The sequence below is a fragment of the Myotis lucifugus genome, unplaced genomic scaffold, assembly GCF_000147115.1.
Source record: "Myotis lucifugus unplaced genomic scaffold, Myoluc2.0 scaffold_115, whole genome shotgun sequence".
Taxonomy (NCBI): Eukaryota; Metazoa; Chordata; class Mammalia; order Chiroptera; family Vespertilionidae; genus Myotis; species Myotis lucifugus.
The window spans coordinates 1,581,900-1,600,980 of record NW_005871163.1 but is presented as its reverse complement, the minus strand read 5'-3'; the positions used below and the strand labels follow the sequence as shown (position 1 = coordinate 1,600,980).

Sequence of the window (19,081 nt, the reverse complement as noted above, 5' to 3'; positions counted from 1 at the left end):
CCCTCCCGGTGAGCTGGAAGGGAACTGGTGGAAGGTGGAAGCAGCACGCACTGACTCCTAAAGCAGTATGGCAAGGCGTCTGTGCTGCAGATAGTTGAACACTGACCCTTTGGGAAGGTCAGTCAAGCCCCACCCCCAAGCAGTCAGTGAGAGCTGCTCCCTGGGAAGAATCGTCTGGAAGTGAGTCAAGGAGCAATCAATCATAAGCCGCTGGGCCCAACCCTGCATGTGCTCCCTTTCTCAGAGGTCATGGGGAAGGGGTGCTCCGCCAGAGACATTTCTAATTGATTATGAACCAAACCCCTGGGAGTTGGGCAGATACTGATCCAAGAGTACAAATCCAGTCCAGGCCAGAGGCGGCCAAAAGGCGCTGCACTGGGCCAGCCAGGGGATCAAGGAAAGCTTTTTGTCCTGATTATAAATAACGCTCTTTCCTCTCCCAATCCCCATGGCCTCTTTCCTGACAGGAGGGATTGGGAGAGGGGCAGTCAGTGCATCTTACCCAACCCCACACCCTCTGCCCTGACTGTCCATGTCTCCAAGATCACTTGGAACCATCCGCCAGCCTCTGATTTACTATTTTAAACCAAACCTCTTTTCCAAAAACAAAGCCCTATTCATTTGGGCCCGTTATTTTACTCAAGGAACAGGGGCTGTCACACAATAGAAATCTGGTGTCTGGAAAAGGTGGATGTCTTTAGAAGAGCTTGGGGGGGCGGGGGGAAGAAGAAAGACAAAGTCCATAATTTCTGAGTGAGGCCAGCCAGCCCAGCTGGAGAAGGCAGCAGGCTGTGGGGGTTGCTGAAAGACCACTTGGCCAGCTCACCAGACCATGGGCCAAGCCATTGTATACGTTTCTCAGTATTGGAAAGAAAGGAAAAAAAACATATTGGGACATGTGTTTAGCTTTGCTCAGGAGTCCAGAACATGCTCACAACTCCAGGAATCTCTGCTTTTCTCTGTGAGTGGAAAATATGATCCATGAGTGCAAACTCGACCGTGGAGTGTGTGTCTAATTCCCCAGCCCTGCCACTTACAGGGGGCAGCGGCTCATGCCACCTTGTGATCACTTTCCAGAGTCCCCTCTTCTCCCTGAGCAGCTGGGGTTAAAAGACAGGATAGCGGTCTCAAAATCAAGTACAAAACGTATATTTATTGACATCTGCTCTGAGCTGCACTGGGCTTCTAGCAAGAACAAAAGCAAATGTAAAGGGAAACATGCTAATGTAATTACCAACCTGGTGCATTGGATACGAGATGTACTTTCCAGACTCGATGGAGAAATGATCCTATATTCAATAGCTTAACATGAAATGTGCACTAAGAGTTCCAGATCCAGTAAAGAAATAACTTATTTACATTTCAAGTAAAAATATTGGAGTTTATTATTTTATTTTACCACCATTTATACGTATGAACAGTGATGAAGACCTTGCTTACGTCCTGTGGAGCAAGACCAGGAAGTATACTTTATATTGGTTATTTCACCTTCAACTTCAGATTATCATGATCGTAAAGGTGGGCAAAACCATGCAAAAAGAACAGGAAGGGGACTTCTATTGATGGCACCAGATGAAAAACAGTCAAAGCCACAAAGTTTGCCAATGGCCAATTTCTGGTGTTTCTTTTAAAGAACAGATCAAAGAGGCTTTATTTTGCCATTTTGGGGGCTACGCGCCAATCAGTATCATGGGACAAAGACAGTAAGTAAAGGCATGAAGAAACAAACAAGCAAACTGCACCAGAACAGATGTGCTTAAATTAACCAAGTGACAGTTTGTGCGTCAGTCTCACAATGGCTGTCACGTGAGGTCGGGGGGAGAAGAGAAGTACCACAAGACTTAGTTGTTTAGAGGCTGCTGAGCAACCCCACGAAACCTCAGAGAGGCCATCCCTCCAGGCCGGCGCTGGCCACCCCTACTTGCCCGCTGCTGCCTCCTGGTGGGCACTCTTCCTCTGATAGTGCTGGGGGCAGGGGTCTGGACTGGGATACTTTGGAGGTACTGGAAGGCACTCTGGCGACCCACCTGCCTCTCTACGCAGTTAAAGGTGAGGGCCACTCCCACGTTGCTCTTCATGACTCTGGAGGAGCCATCCGACGTGCCATCAAAGCACCGGCCAAGAGCGATCTCCTTGGCCACACGAGGGTCCTGGTCAGTGACCGTGTAGATTCCATAGTTGTGGCCCAGTGGGTCCAGGGGCGCCAGCATGGTGTACTCACTGGTGTCATTGTTGACTGCCAGTGGTAGGTGGTTGACCAGGTACTCATGCAGCATGGAATTCACACTGGCTCGATGGCAGCTCCCTTGGGGAATGATCTTCACTAATGTGCGGTCCACACGATCCTGGTCATAGAGCATCCCACTGCACTTGAACTCCAAACAAGCAGATGAGACATTGGGCTGGTCCCTATCCCGTGTGCTTTTGACATCCCGGATGCCATACAGCTTCCCCACAGTCTGTCGGTGGGTGCCCCCCATGTTGCGGGATCGCACATTCACCTCCACTGGCCCCACGATCTTCACCTTAATGTAGCAGGCCCTGAACTCCATCGGCTTGGGCCACCATGCCAGGTAGTCTTCAGTCCAGCTCATGGGATCGTCTTCATTGAAGGGGACAGTATTGTAGTCATACCGATCCCCCTCAATCCGGTAGAACCGGAAGTGGGCTGCACTAGGCGGTGCCTCCTCGCATGCCCGGAGATTCTCAAAGGCATAGATGGGTCCATTGCTCTCCTCAGCTGAGTTGGGCCTTGGCTTGGCCATGCTGATCTGGAAAGCCGTCTTCTTAACCCGTGGGTCCTCATGGTCTGTCCGACGGTACTTGAGCTTGTTGAGGTAGGGCTGAGGGACACCAATTGCATTTGGATTGAATTTAGGAGAAGATGCCACTGCTTCCAGTTCTTCCCCAGCCAGGCTTGCCAAGACATAGGCAGAGTAGGCATCAGGGGACTGGTCATCACAGAAGGCAGGCAGACAGGCCCCATTGGGGCCCGTGATGACACTGTCAAAGCGGCCCCAGGCCCTGGGGTTGGATGAGAAGCCAGTCCTGGGCTCCAGGTTGATCACAGAGACCACAACCCCCTGGATCTGCTCACTGGGCAAGAACCTCTCACTCCTGTAGGCCCTCACCTTGATAAAGCACCTCCTGCTTTCAGGGACATCCAAGTTAAAAAGCCTCCTTTCTCGGATCTCCATGTTGCCCACCAGGAAGGTTCTCTCTTCCCTCTTGTTCCGCCTTTGGTTTTCAAATTTAAAGTCACCTTCCTCTTCCCATAGCCCCGTGTCTGGGTTGAGCGACCAGAGTTTCATCGTGGACACATGCTCTGGCATCTTGACCTGGGTCGAGTCAAGGTGAACCTTCACCTTGCCAGCATTGAGTGACTCCGAGGTGGCCTCATCTCTGAAGTCCACAGAAAACATGCCATATGTTCGAAGGGGGAAGGTGTCTCCGTCATCATTGATGAAGTTCAGGTCACTCTGGGTGGCCGTGGCTGTGGAAATATTGCGGGGATCCAGGAAGGTCACGCTGGCCTTTACTTTTCCTGTGTAGGGCTCCCCGTTCTGCTTGTAGAAACTCTTGGAAGGGATCTCCAACTCCGCCACCGGGTCTTCACCATCCACCTCCCCCAGGGGGATGATGTTGGTCTCCGTGGCCTCCAAGGTGATGGGCTCTTTCCGCCGAAGCATCTTGATCTCATGGAACACTGCACTCCCCTTCTTGTTGAAGGGCAGCACCTTGGTAGTGTTGACGAACTTCTGCAGCCTGTCCACAAATGTGAGCACCAGCCTCTCCGTGTCCTGGGGGATGTGGAGGGTGAAAGTGCCCTTGTAGCCAGTCATGCTCACACGGTTGCTCCCCATGTACACGTGGCCAAAGCGCATGGGTTCCCCATTGTCAGCAGCGCTGACGCGGCCCCGCACAATACTCCGGGTCTCTGTGCACCGCTGGCAGTTACACTCCTTGGCCACCTTGGTGGGCAGCGTGTACCCACTGCACTGGATCTCCCTCTCCTCTGTTTTGGAGATGCCACAGCAGTGCTCCACAGCATCCCGGCACCTGATCCCATTATCCTGCTGCCCTGCGCAGGTCTTGACAGGGCAACGGCCCACGTCATAGTAGAAGGAGTTGGTGGCATTCTGGAAGCAATCATGAGGCAACCGGATAAGGTAGCTCTCAGGGGTTGGGTTGCACGGAGTCTCATCAGAGGCTGTGGAGGGAAACGGTGTGGCTATTAAATGTAAGGTCACATCCTACACAAAAGATACCTTAACCTCACCTCTATACAGTGCTTTATCATTTTCAAAGTACTTGCATACCCATGATCCTGATTCTCACCAAACTTCTCTGAGAAAGATGAGCAGCTGTTGTTGCTAAGCCCCTTTTATACATGGAGAAGTAGAGTTGGTTGCTGAGACCACTACAGTAATGGCTCTCATTGGAGATGAGCCATTGAAATCTGTGAGGGTGTGTTGAGTTTCCACCCGAATTGGGAGTGCTGCTGGCATGTAGTGGGTGGGGGCATTACTGCTCTGTGACCTGGAAAGCCTGGCACTTTTCTGCATAAGGACTTTTTCTATATCCTGCATGACTTTCACATATCCCACCAGACATTCATGTAGGTGGAAAACTTGTTTAAAATGATCAGAGCCTAGTATTTTTTTTATGTGACTTTACCATACTTTGAATTTTTCCAAAAATGCAGCTACCATAAAAATCAAGCTAGGATTATACTTTGTTTAGCTTGGGAAAATACCAAGAATTGTTCCTTGTCTCAGAAAAATCATGTACTTACTGCCTTACCCAAGGAATGTGAGCCACCACAATGATACCCCTGTATCCCTCAGTATTTGCAGCTGCCACATTCACAGTGACTGGATTCAAGTGCAAGTATGTGACCTCTCGGTTGGCTTTCTTGTGCAATTATGCCAAAGCCTTTAGATGCTGGAAGTTAATTCCAGCATGTCATAAATGCAAGAGTTTCATCAAAAGGTTGATGGAACTTGGGGACTCAGCAAGGGCTGAATCACATATGTTATTGCCTGCTGGAATGGCTGAGGGCATTTCCCCAAACCTGAAAAGGATGCATAAATGATTGCTTGCTGCCAGACAGCCGAGGGCATTTCAATCTACATGTTACTGCCTCCTACTGGCCAAACACCTGAACAGCCAGAGGCAATTCCTCCAATCTGACAATGGATTCTGTATACTAAACCTTGGCCTTTGATATATGTATATCTACCTTGCTTTAGGACAATTTGTGTTAATAAAAAGCAAGGGGTCCAGAGAGACAGGAGAACTTGGTTTCTTTAGCTAAGAAACCAAAATGCCTTCCAAAATGCCTTCCAAAATTATGTTTTGTCTCTGGACTATTGATTAATTTACACAAAGAGCCTTCTCCAGATTCCTGGAACCCCTTGCAGATGCCGAGAAACACACACCGGCATTTAGATATTGAATCACATATTATTTTGTATTAAAATTATTTTCTTTTTATTTCTCCTTTATGGGATAGTTTGGGATGTGAGCATATATACTTGGCAATTATATGTAGTTAACTTATTATCCATAAATTTAACTTCAGAATAGAAAATATTTTGTAAATGTGAAGTGTTAAACATTTGAAGTATTAAAAATAACTGTGACAAAGGGGGAGCATTGGTGTTATGGGTTGGGAACCACAGCTGACAGGGCTCCACTGTTGCCAAGGTCCAACTGTCCTGTGCCTTGAGGTCTGTTGCTCAACTTTCTTGGAGTCTGTAAACTATCCCAGAACCCTTCCAATAAATTTTCTCTTCCTCTGCCTTTTGTTTGGTTTTGTTTAGGCCAATTACTAAGCTGTCCTCCTTCTCTCTCACTTTCCAAGTACAGGTTCCTGATTGATTTTGACCTTAAGTCTTTCCCCTCAAGCACACTTCTTTTTCTTTTCTTAAAAACATTCTTACTGATTTCAGAGAAGGGAGAGGGAGAGAGATAGAAACATCAATGATGAGAGAGAATCATTGATCGGCTGCCTCCTGCATGCCCCCAACTGGGGATCGAGCCCGCAATCCAGGCATGTGCCCTTCACTGGAATCGAACCCGGGACCCTTCAGTCCTCAGGCCAACACTCTATCCACTGAACCAAACCAGCGAGGGCACCAACTCACTTCTTAAAGCCAGCTTTAATCAGGTCACCCTTTCTTATAAAGCCTCTCAACTTGCTACTTCTATACCTTTGCTCACACTGGCCCCTTAATCTGGCCATTCTTTAAGGCCAGGGCTTTATAACTTTGGCTGTAAATTAGAATCACCTGGGAAAGCTTTTAAACTGTGCATACCCAGCCCACATCCCAAGCCAATGAAATAAAACTCTCTGGGGGTGCCTGGCCAGCAGGGCTCAGTGGTTGAACGTCGACCTATGAACCAGAAGGTCATGGTTTGATTATAGTCAGGGCACATATCCAAGTTTTGAACTTGATCCCCAGTGTGGGCATGCAGGAGGCAGCCGATCAATGATTCTCTCTCATCATTGATGTTTCTATCTCTTCCTCTCCCTTCCTCTCTGAAATCAATAAAAATATGTTTTTAAAAATAACTCTCTTGGAGAGGGGTGGGGTGGTAAGTTCCAGGCATCTGGGTTTTTGTTAACACCACCAACCAGGTGATCCCACTGGGCATCCAAATCTAAGAACCACTATTTAAGCCCCAGCTGAAATGCTGCTCTCTCAAGGAGCCACCCATGGTCACTCCTACCTAGAAAGTTTCTATTTCTCGTCTAGAAAGTCCACAGCCCATTATCTCTTGCTTTAACTATCTTTACTCGTCCCTTCATTACAGTTCCTTGCCTCTCCTGGGGTGGCAGCTCTGAGAGGGTAGAATTGGGGTCTGTGACATCTTTGTGTCCCAGAGGACATGGCACTGTACATAGCACAGGAAAGCTGGGGTTTTTACTGCCCAGTTATGTCCACTGAGGTGCTCCCCAGTCCTGCAGTAGAGGTTCCCCAGGGAGCCTGCCAGGCTTACCTATGACAATCAGCTGGGCGACCTGGGACTTCACAGCCCCCGCGTCGCTCTGGGCCTTGCAGAAGTACTCCCCAGCCTGGTCCCGCTGTAGGTTCTTCAGTAACAGCTTGCCGTCGTGCTTGTAGAGGGAGGGGTCCAGCAGCGTGTTGTTGTGATACCTGCAGGGGATGGAGAGGTGCAGCCTGAGGGGGCAGTGCCATAGCAAGCAGCCAGAGAGAGAGATGGCAGATGGGTCCCTGCCGATGCCAATACCACCTGTGACATAGCTCATCCAAGAGCACTGATTGGCCTGGGAGTCAAGGGACTTGCTTGAGTCTCAGCCCCATCACTCGCTGGCTATGGATCCTTGGACAAATCATTTCACCTTCCTTAGCATCAGCTTCCTGATCAATAAAATGGGAGCCATGCCTCCTAGCTGACATCACAGCAACACTGGGCGGTCAAACAAGAGAGCAGCTGTAAAATGGTTGTGAAGGGTTGAAGGGCAAAGGACTCACAGCCACAGGAGACGCTGACCTCGTTTGCCTTTGTCGGGGAAGCATGGCTGAGGAACCTTGTTCTGTATCCTGAGGATACGCAAGTCATGACCCAGAGACCAGATCCGCTCTGTGGGGACCTCAGCCTCGAGAAGGCCACACAGGGCTTTCTGGTTGTCTGTGTGGCCTCAACCCTGTGGCCCCCACTTGTAAGTGCCAACTTCTGGCCCTCGCCAGTTTGGCTCAGTAGATAGAGGGTTGGCCTGCAGACTGAAGGGTCCCAGGTTTGATTCCAGTCAAGGGCATGTACCTGGGTTGCAGGCTCCCTCCCTGGCCCCAGCCCTGGTCAGGGCTCATGCAGGAAGCAACCAATTGATGTGTTTTTCTTACATTGATGTTTCCTGTCCCTCTCTCTTCCACTCTCCCTAAAAATCAACAGAAAAATATCCTCAGGTGAGGATTAACAAAAAAACGTAAGTGCCAACTTCTGGGCTCTGAACCTGGGCCTTACTTGTAACTTTATTCTGTTGGTTAGTATTATGATTAATAAGATCAGGCCACCCAGCTGGTGTCAACCTATGAACCAGGAAGTCAGGTTTGATTCCCGGTCAGGGTACATGCCCCGGTCAGGGTACATGCCCCGGTTGCAGGCGCGATCCCCAGTGCGGGGCATGCAGGAAGCAGCCGATTGAGGATTGAGGATTCTCTCTCATCTTTGACGTTTCTATCACTCTCTCCCTCTTCCTTCCTCTCTGAAATCAATAAAAAAATATTAAAAAAAAAATGAGACCAGACCGAATGCAAGAAAGACCTGCTTGCCCCGAGAAGAATCGGGCAGGGTAGCTGGCAGAATACTCACCAGAAATACTGGTCTGGACTGGGCTTCCCCGTGGCCTTACAGCACAGGGCCACGCTCTGCCCAGCTCTCCGTGCTTTTGTCACGGGGTTCTTCACAATGTATGGAATCTCTGGAACAGAAGAGGAGAAATGGTGCTTTGGGTTTTCCTTTGTGACAGATTCTTCAGAGCCTTGCTTCCTCGGGTTCTTTGACAAGTGTTAAAATTGTATGACTTGACACATCCCCCACCACTCCATCCCCCACCTACCCCTCTGTAAAGATCCTAATTAGGGTACTGATCCAGAATGGAGCCCACCTCTTCCACCTTAGGGCCTGCTTCCGGGGCCTCTCAAGCAGTATCCAGGTGAGGCAATGGAGAACCAAGGGGATCTTGTGCCAGCCAAGATTCCCAAGCACGGCCATTGAAACAGAGTTGGGCCCTAACCGGTTTGGCTCAGTGGATAGAGCATCGGCCTGCGGACTCAAGGGTCCCAGGTTCGATTCCGGTCAAGGGCATGTACCTTGGTTGCAGGCACATCCCCAGTAGGGAGTGTGCAGGAGGCAGCTGATTGAACTCTCTCTCCCTCTCCCCTCCTCTCTGTAAAAAATTAATAAAATATATATATAAAAGACTTCCAGTTTCTTTTAAAAAAAAAGAAAAAAAGAAAGAGAGTGGTTGTTTTAAATAATACGATATTCCTGTCGTGCTGCCTCCGGCAGAATTTTCCAGCCATTCTGTACCATTTCTGAACCCCTCAGCCTCTCTCTGTCTCTTCCTGACCTCCAAACCTCACACTGTATTGTAATGACTATTTGAATCAGGTGCTCCAGGGAAGAACTCATTTCAGGGAGCAAGCCATGCCAATATCTAAACAGAGTATATATAGCAAGTGCAAAGGTCCTGAGGCAGGAGTGTGCCTGTGTGTGTGAGGAACAGAGAGGAGGACATTGTGGCTGGAGTAGTGACTCAGTGGGGGCAGACAGGAGGACAATAGAAGAGCAGAGCAGAGAAGTAATGGGGGGCGGAGCAGATGATGTTGGGCCTTGTAGGTCATGGTAAGGATTTAGAGCAGCGGTTCTCAACCTGTGGGTCACGACCCCTTTGGGGGTCGAACGACCTTTTCACAGCGGTCACCTAAGACCATCGGAAAATACATATATAATTACATATTGTTTTTGTGATTAATCACTATGCTTTAATGATGTTCAATTTGTAACAATGAAATTGGGGGTCACCACAACATGAGGAACTGTATTAAAGGGTCGTGGCATTAGGGAGGTTGAGAACCACTGATTTAGAGTTTTAGTCTAAGGCCCCGTGGTCGGCAAACTGCGACTCTTTGGCCCCTTGAGTGTGGCTCTTCCACAAAATACCACAAAATATCACGTGCGGGCGCGCATGTACAGTGCAATTGAAACTTCGTGGCCCATGCGCTGAAGTCGGTATTTTGTGGAAGAGCCACACTCAAGGGGCCAAAGATCCGCATGTGGCTCGAGAGCCGCAGTTTGCCGACCACTGGTCTAAGCAAACTGGGAAACCAGCTCTTAACACTGCAGTCCCTTTATTTAAAAGTCCCACCCTACCCCAGAGAACTTAAGTACCTGCTCTCACGAACTCTGCATTGATGGTGGCGGACTTCAGGCTAGTCTTGGGCATTGTGAGCTTGATGGGAGCAAACTTGGTCTTTGTGATCTTCAGGGTGCTTTTGCCATCTGGGCACAAGCCAGGGACTCGGAATCTCCCACTACTGTCCGTCCGGGTCAGTGGCTTCAGTGTCTTGGTCATCAGGTAGACAGTGGCCCCTGAGGCTGGGGCACCCCCAGGGAGGGAGACAGCCCCATGCAGCACGAAGTCCTGGCACATGCAGGCATCACAGTCAGCGTTCACCTGGCCCATGTGGCAGATCAGGTCACAGGCTGTGGAAGAAGGGGCCACGTCAGGAGGGCTTATGTGGATTCGGGCCCTCCCCTAGCCCCATCTCAGCCTGTGGACTCACATATGCTTCCCCTCCCCCTTAGGCCTTTGTTACCCTTCCTTATCAGCCTGCACGACTAATTCCTACCTATCTTTCAAGACTTAGCTCGGGACACCTTCTCTAGGAAGTCCTCTTTGATTCCCCAGTGGTCGGCAAACTCATTAGTCAACAGAGCCAAATATCAACAGTACAACGATTGCAATTTCTTTTGAGAGCCAAATTTTTTAAACTTAAACTATATAGGTAGGTACATTGTTATTAATTAGGGTACTCCTAAGGCTTAGAAAGAGCCACACTCAAGGGGCCAAAGAGCCGCAGTGGCTCTCGAGCCGCAGTTTGCCGACCACGGCCCTACACTATGATAATGGACCTCTGTGCTCCCACATTACCCCTTATAGCCCTAGCCCCCATCAGAGCACCTAATAGATGCTCAGTTAATACTTGATGAATGCATGAATGAATGAATCCATCTCAATCTGACCCTTTAACCTACTGAAGGCTGCTTCAGCCTCCACGCCATTCCCTGCCTCGTACCAGGAGCAAGAGTGGTACCTGTACAGGCCTGGTCCATACAGAGCCGGCCCTCCTCAGTGGCCTCGCTGCACAGTGACACTGTCTCCGCCAAGCAGGTGCGTGTTCGGGTCTGGACCCCAGTGTGACCACAGGCAGCAGAACACTTGCTCCAGGGAGACCATGAGCTCCAGATCCGGTCTGTGTCTCGGCGCAAGGATCCTGCAAAGCAGGATGGGCAGACAGTCTGACTTCCCTCCCAGGGGAACTCTGTCAGGAAATCTGACCCTGAGGCTAGTTTTGCTCAGAGAGCAGGACCTCACTTACATCACAGATGTCACCGATATTCATATTTACTACAATGATTTTTCCAATGGAAGGAAGTCAAGAGCCTTGAGGAAGTGGCATCGCTAATTGGCACAAAGACACCATATGGTCAAACACTGGGAGCTGATATGCTGCCCCAGGCTGTGCAGGGTTAGCATCATCTTCTCTGTCCACCAGTGTGGAAACAGCCACCAGGGCCTGGGGCTGCGGTGATTCAGACATCAAACCCCCTTATGCCTACCCTCCTCACCTCTGGTCTAAGGTCTGTGTGCAATAATGGGGGCTTCAGACCTTGCCCAGCCTGAGCTCCCAACTCCAGATGACCACCACTGCCACCTGGGCCTTGTGAGCACTGACGGAACCCCAAGAGGTGAGGGTACCCATCCACAAAGTGGGCAGCCGGCAGCTTGCTCTGTGTTACCCAGTGTGGGGAGGGAGGAAGTAAAGAGCATAGACTTTTGGACTCTGCAGACACGGACATGGGTTCAGACCTCCGCTCTCCACTTACAGCTGTGTGATCATGGGAAGTTACCTAACCTCTCTGAACATAGCGATTCCTCACAGGCCAGTTGTAAAGTCTGAATGATGTTGATCGCCAGCACAGTATCCGGCACAAAGGGACTAAATGGAAACTAACATTTAGTGAATGTTACCTGGGCTAAGCTCTCTATATTCATTATCTTACTTAATCCTCATTAAAAAAAACAAACCTATGAAGATTTACTAATATTACCTGTTCTACGTGTGAGGAACCTGAGGCCCAGGGACTGAGGAATACAGTTCCTGGCCCAGGCTGGGACCAAGCAGCCCAGCTCCAGACTCTGTGGTTTTCACCACATGGGCACACGTCCCCAGTGACGTGGAGTGAACGAAGAGCACCCAGAAACACAGAACAGGAAGCTTCGGGCTCTCATGACACTGGCTGGTTATTACTAGGGAATCAAGGCCTGTGTATGTGTGATATCCAGAGGTCCCATGGCCAGAGGCAGGTAAGGGTGGGGGCCGCACAGGCTCACCTGGTCGGCAGAGGAAGCGCACGGTGTAATTGGAGCAGTTCTGGCCGGGCCGCTGCTCCCTGTTGAGGCACCAGAAGCCCTCACGGGGGCTGCCGTGGACCACCTGGCCAGTGCTGCCTGCGGGTATCCAGTCAGTGGTCCGAGCCTCCAGCCGCAGGGGCCGAGCACACACACGGTCCCCATAGTAGAAGTGAATGGCATCCAGTCGCTCGAAGTCACCCTGCCCGCCTGGGTGGTCAACGTTGAACCATGTTGTCCACTCGCCGGGAGCTGAGAGATAGAGCCGGGTTGGGGAGGAGCCAGGCCCTGGGGCCCCAGGTGAGCTCCATTCCCTTTTCTGTTCCGTTCTGGGAGTCATCCCCGATATCACTCATGCTCCCGCCCCACGCCCTCTATTGGTCTCAGGGCCCATCGCATCTGTCTCTCCAGCATCTCTCCAATCTCCTGCCCTTCTGCATCCCTCCACTCCCGCCAAGGACTCCATATTAGCAGCCTGGCTTTCTGCCTGGTCTCTCTACCTCAATTTCCCTCCGACCTCACCCCCAACACGGCAGTCAGGGTGAGCTTTCTTCATGTGGGTTGATCCCACACTCCCAGCTTTAACTCCGTTGGCCAAGCATTTAGGGTGGTATGAGCTGGCCCCTGCTATCTCTCCATCCTCATCTCCCCCACTCTCTCCCCACCAGCCTATGCTCTGGCCCCAGCAAGCCCTCCAGCATTCCTGAAACATATCAGGCAGATTCATGATTATGGACTCTTCTATATAGTAGGTGCCTCTGCCTGGACAAAGACGTAGGCCAAGTGCCTTATAAAAGTGGGTTTCCAGCCTGGCCAATGTGGCTCAGTGGTTGGGCGTCAACCCATGAACCAGGAAGTCATGGCTGGATTCCTGGTCACGGCACACACCAGGTTGTGGGCTCAGTCCCCAGTAGGGGGTGTGCAGGAGGCAGCTGATCAATGAGTCTCAAGATTGATGTTTCTACCTCTCTCTCTCCCTCTCCCTCCCGCTCTTTGAAATCAATAAAAACATAAGTTTTTAAAAACGGGTTTTCATACAACCCTGAAATCATGCCCAAGCTCAGTAAACACCCCCCTGGTGGCCCCTCCCAGTTCCAGCCACAACTCACTCTCCAGGGGACTCGCAGGCTTGGCAAAGTTGCTGGGGGTCCTCTTCCCAGGTCGGACTCTTCTCACAGACTGGGTGAGCATCATCTGCCTCCCTGGGGGCCAGGAGGGAAGGGAGAGGCCAGAACTGTTAGTTATCAGGGCCCAGCGGGTCCTCTTACTAGCCTCTCAAGAATGGTGGATGGAGCATAAACACAGGACATGTGTTCAAATCCCTACTCTGCCACTTACTGGCTCTGCAACCTCATTAAGAGCTTTATTCCTCTAAATCTGCTTCTCCACTTAATAGGGCTGCATTAATAATCCTACATCATAGGGCCCTGGGGCATATTCAGGGCGATAACGAGTGGAAAGGGAGCTGGCATGTGGTGCATGCTCAACAAACGGTCATTTTCTTTTTGCTCGTGTTCTAGAAATGGATCTTTGGACGATGGGGAGCAGCCAGTGGGTGAGAGCTCCACATTAGGGTCCGGCCCTGTCCTTGCCAGAAAAAATGGAGGCTTATTTTCCTCATCTGCAAGATGGAGATATTAATTCCCACTTCACAGGGTGGTCCGGTTGGCATGAGGAATCTGTGAGGTAACACAAGTGAACATCTCTAAAGTATATGAAGATTGAGAACATGAGATCCAGAGACTCTGCCACTTCCTACCTGTGTGACCTTGGACCAGATACTTAACTCATCTGACCCCTGTTCCCTCATCATAAACACAGGATTATAATAGTTCCTGCCTCAGAAGATTGTGGAGATTAAATAAACACATTCATAAAATCCACCTAGAACAACGCCTCATACATAGTGCCTGCTGAGTAAGCGTTAGCAACCACTCCTGTTAGCTCAATGCCTGGACCATAGATGTCCATTTCCCTTCTCTTGGCAAAGTTGGCTTTGAGAGTCCATCCTCCCCCTAAAGGACTTACTTGGCCTAATTGGGGCAGTAGTTGTCAATTTTCTGACCCCAGGGTGGAGGATTCTGCCTTAGGATGGGTACAAGATCACTTCCAGCCCCACCCACCTGAGGCTGGGCTGGGGCTCCAGAATGGGAAAGAGAAAGGAGAGCAGAGGGCTGCAAAAGCTTTGAAAGGCAATTAACTTTCATGTGAGGAGCCAAATCAGAATTCTTTAATTGGGGTGATAGGAGCTCCTCTAATCAGACGACTCTGATTTCCCCTCAGATGGTTGAATTTTAATCAGCTACACAGCAGCAGCTGTCAGGGTGAAAAGAGCAAACAAGGCAGGAGGTGGCACACAGGGTTTGGCAAGACGCCGAGCCAGTCTTTGTTCCTGCATCTGTGGTCACAAAGCCTGCAGGGCATGCAGCTTTAAAAGAGAGGTTTAAGCATTTAAAAAATATATATTTTTTTGCTTTACCTGAGTATGCGGTTAGAAATCAGGAGAGAAAGGGCAGATGGGAGGGAGTACACAGGATAGGACTAGGAGTTCTGACACTTACATGCCTTGGAGAGTCTAGTAAGCAAATTCTACCTATTCCTTCGAGAACTCAGTGTCACCAGAAGATGGGGTTAGAGGACAAGGAGACCAGAAGGGGTTCTCTAGTCTGTGAAATTTGGCTGCAGGGTCTAAATAAAATTGAGCTTTAGGCCAAAAGAATTTCCATGAAACTAAAACCAGATCAACCCCAAAATCTACTTCTGAGAAAATAATCCCTTGCTATTTCCTTTTGCTTTGGCTGCCAGGAAGCTCAGAGCTAAATTTATCACTCAGGGGTGGTAGCCCTCTTATCGTTTTTCCTCCCTCTGAATGACAGCTCATTCTTCTCCTCACTTAAAATATTCTGTTCTGTGAGTTTTAATATTGGGAACTATCTCAAATCCTTTGGAGAAACAAGCAGGGTATAAATGTTAAATACATCTCTAAACCAGCCTCAGGGCTTAAGGCAGATGCGTAGTTGAGTTCCAAACCAGACATGACTTCACTGTGTCAAGTCGGGGATTTGGGAGACAGCAGATACTTAGCCTGTACCCAGCACAGAGGTGATCTCCAGGACCAGGAAGAAGAGCACCCAGGCCTTGGTCCCCACCATCTTTCCCCCGGGCTCTGTGGGGAACATGACGGAATTTGAATGAAGGTGCTTCACCACGTCAGGTTGTCCCTGGAACGTGGTCCCCTAGGAAGCGTCTCAGATCCAGTGACCTGCAAAGAAACAAAGCTTGTCAGGTCCCGTGTTTCTGAGTCACCTCTTACGGCTTCAGCAGAATTATTTCTTGACCTCTCAAGGGTGGGAGAGTGCACAGAATGAAGTCTTGTGGAAGGTGACACCTGCCAAAGTTGCAAATGCAGGCAGCGAGGGAGGTGTGGAGGCTCAGAATGTGGGTTCAGATGAGGCAGACCTGGATTCACCCCCGGGGTCCAGGTGCCAGGGCCCCACATCGAGATGGGGCACAAGGGAGAGCAGGTTCCTTGCCAATGAGGAGAGGCCTGGGCTCCCTCCCAGCGACTTCTGGGTGAGTCATTAATTACTTCCGAGACCTGGGTGTGGGGGCATGTTTTTGCTACCCTTTCAGGGGGCTCACATTCTTTCACAAAGAAGCTACAATATTAAGGCTGTGAAACCCCAACCCCGACTATAGTGACACGGCAAGCAAGCTGGAGGGCACAGATGCTTCAGACATACCCCCTCCATGAACACATTCCCAGATGTGCACGGGCTGCAGCTGGAACACATTTCTGGCCTGTTTGTTTGGGGTCTAGCTGGGAGTTACACAACCAGGAGCCCCCTGAAGGAGAGCAGGGGGGCTGCACCATTAGAGCCCAGGGCTCCCCAGTAACTGCTGGCTGTGGGTTAGAGGCTGCAGGAGTAGGAAGAGGAAAGCAGCCAGGCAATAAGGACTCGGGCCCGTGGGGCATGGTCCAGGCTCCTGTTGTCTCTCTCCCCAGAGCTCTGGTCAACCCAGAACCTGACCAGTTCTTAGAGATTAAAAAATGGTTCCCTTCAACCGCCAAAGTCCAGGGTATAGTGGGAAGGGGGGAGATTCCTCCTCTCTGGAAAAAAGATTCGAAAATACTCCGTTGTCCCAGGGGAAGAACAGACCAATCCCACACTGCAGACCATCTACACCACCAGCTGTTTCTCAGCCCAGGGAACAGCGGCACGGGCCTCCGCAAGGTCTCCACTCTTGTGTGTCTTACCCCAAGCTCCGGGCTCTGAGCAGGGAGCAGAGCGCTCCACGGGCCTGCACGGCGTTCAGTCCGAGACCGCTCCGGGACTGTCTGGGAGGCCAAGGTGGCCTGAGGCACCTTGTGGAAAAACCATTTCCCATCTGGCAGCCCACGGAAGTTTCCTCGGCACATGTCTGCTGGGTAGGCTCCCCATCCCACACCCCTCAGAACTCTCGGACAAAGCAGACGGGCTGACCGCAGGAAAGAAGCAGGGCGCCCAGAGCTACAAAGATCCTGACTGGGGTCATTTGAGGGCCCCTGACCTCAGATGAGGGAAGGAGAGGACTTTGGGCCAATGAGGGAAAAGAGAACTCTAAAGCAGCAAGGGGGGTATTCTTAGGGAGGTTGAGGAGAGATCAGGGGAGGGCAGGAATAGCTGAGCCGGGCAGGGGGTGCAGGGTTGGGGCGAGGAGAATGGGAGTGGAGCTCACCGTGTCCTGAGTGGGAGTCCTCAGCTGGGGGGTCCAAGTCTCTGTCTCTCCAGCGGTCCAGCCTCTGGGCCTTATATAGCACAGCTGGTGGCTCAGCCTGTGGCAGTGCGCCACGGGAAGCGGCGAAACCAGATCTGAGCATAAGGAAGCTCGGCCTCTCTCTCCCCTCCCCACGTCCCAGGCAGCTCCCAGAGGCTGGGATTTCACTTCCAGATCCTTATGGGAAGATGCCGCGGGGCCTGGTGATGGGCCAAGTGGACAGCGGCCTGGGGCTCCACAGGCCAGAGCGGAGAGATGGGTGGGGAGCTGGGGTGGGCACTGAGACGCGCTGGGAAGGGGCCAAGGGGAATTGTACATCTGGGCAGGATTTCATCGCTCAGGGGGTGGTGTGCTCTCGCCTAAACTTTGCTTACTGATCCCCCACCCTCCCCTGGCCGTGGCCCACTCATGCTGAGAAAGGACTGTTGGTTTTATCGCATAATCCAAACTCTCTTAGGCACACAGGCCACCTGACCTTTCAGCTGGGGGGTGCCTGGTTAGAATTGGACAGCTATTCAGCTTCTCTGGCCTCTGAGGGTGAACGCAGAGAACCTCAGAAGGGACAAGGGACAAAGGCGTTGTGGGGCACAGGATGTCACCTGGTGAGAACAGCTCTTCTCTGACCCTACCTACTTCCATCTGGATGCCTGTCCGTGCCCATTGGACCCCAGGGCCCCTGCATGTGGATTCTCTGTGCTGATCTGTGAGTATGCGTCTGACTCTGGGTATAGACACCCACCAGCGTATGAACAGCCAGTCTCACCCATAGGTGGCGTAAGCAGCCGCCTGTGCTCAGGACTTCACCCACCTCCCCCTCAGCATGAGTTTGCCTGTTGTCTCAGACAATGGTCCTACAATTTGAACACTTGTCAGAAGCCCCTGGAAGGCTTCTTAAAACACTGATTGCTGTGCCCCATGCCCAGAGTTTCTGATTCAGTAGGTCTGCATTTCTAAAAGCTCCCAAGTGCTATTGAACCCCACAAGGATAGAATCCCAGTTGGAGGCAGAAGATGGGGAAGGGATATACACAAGCTGCCAGGGCCTACTTCAGGTCCTGGGCTCATCTGGCCCAGGTGGTCTTCCTGCCTCATGCTGGGCCTGGAGATGGAGGTCCTGCCCCTGTGGCCTTGCCCCCACCCCAGCATCAGCTCTCTTTTTCCACACACCCTCATTGAGCTCCTATTTGGGGCACGCTCTAGGCTGAGCACTGAGAGGCCACAACGATCCTTTCCTGTCCCCAAGTGGCCTGAGCTGTGAGATACACAGGGCTAGATTGGGGGAATCTGAGACTACCCCTAACCCCTCCTCTAAGGACTCCTTGGAGGGAAAGGCTGCTGCTCTCCTCAGCCAGAACCCCAGGACAGACAGACAGACAGTCAGACAGACAGACAGGGCTTGGGAGGCAGCCACAGGTCTGGACTGCCCAGGGCTTGACCTGGATGGGTCAGCCTGAGCCATGAGTGCCCCCCTGGGGCTTAGGCAGGCCAGGCTAGTCTGCAGCAGCTCCAAGCCTCTGCCTGGAACACACTGAAAACCCATCAATCACCCCCCCCCTCCAGAGGATGGGGGCTGGGGGGCTTAGGGCCCAGTGTAGCCAGGCCGCCTGTGACCCAAGCTATGGCCAGGGGTTCTCATGCTGCTGAGGGGAAAGGAGCTTGTGAACACTGGGCGGGGTCTGACCTGATGCTGGTGGCTCCAGAGGAGGATGCTGTCTGAGCCCTCTCCCGTGCTCCCATCATCGCCCCCTGTGGCCTGGGGAGGCTTTGCAGGCCTGGCTAAGGACAGGCCACTGATGATCCCTGAGGCCTGGAGGACTTGACGAAAGCTCTAAGTGACCATCAAGGGCTGCCCACCCAGTACCTGGGAGCCCAGAGACCTGGAATCCAGGGTAGTGGGAGAGTCTCCCTTCCTGTCCTGGGTACAGTCTGTCACTGTTCCACCTTGTGCCTTCATAGTTTTATTGCCCAACTTCCTAATTTGAAATATAACCCTTCTTCCCCACCAGTGTGAATCCAGGCTCAGACATCGTAAGGCCTGTTCTCTTTCCATTTCTCAACTGCTTCCTCTGAGATTGCTTTATTCTTAAGGAGACGATAGCAGTCTGTATTTTCTAAGATGGTTGCAATGATAGCTTCCATTGCAAAATAATTGATTTCA

General features: G+C 51.3%; 1 protein-coding gene across 1 annotated transcript; it reads right to left on the bottom strand.

Annotated features, from left to right (window-relative positions):
* Window positions 1-1,133: 1,133 nt before the first annotated feature.
* CILP (cartilage intermediate layer protein) lies at window positions 1,134-17,007 on the bottom strand. The gene is made up of 9 exons (XM_006093391.3): window positions 16,886-17,007; window positions 15,258-15,428; window positions 13,276-13,368; window positions 12,149-12,418; window positions 10,848-11,027; window positions 9,922-10,236; window positions 8,341-8,449; window positions 7,006-7,163; window positions 1,134-4,210 (listed from the first exon to the last, which is right to left on the bottom strand). Exons 2-9 carry the CDS (start codon window positions 15,343-15,345, stop codon window positions 1,842-1,844), a joined length of 3,582 nt encoding a protein of 1,193 aa, XP_006093453.1. The 5' UTR covers window positions 15,346-15,428; window positions 16,886-17,007; the 3' UTR covers window positions 1,134-1,841.
* Window positions 17,008-19,081: the final 2,074 nt, after the last annotated feature.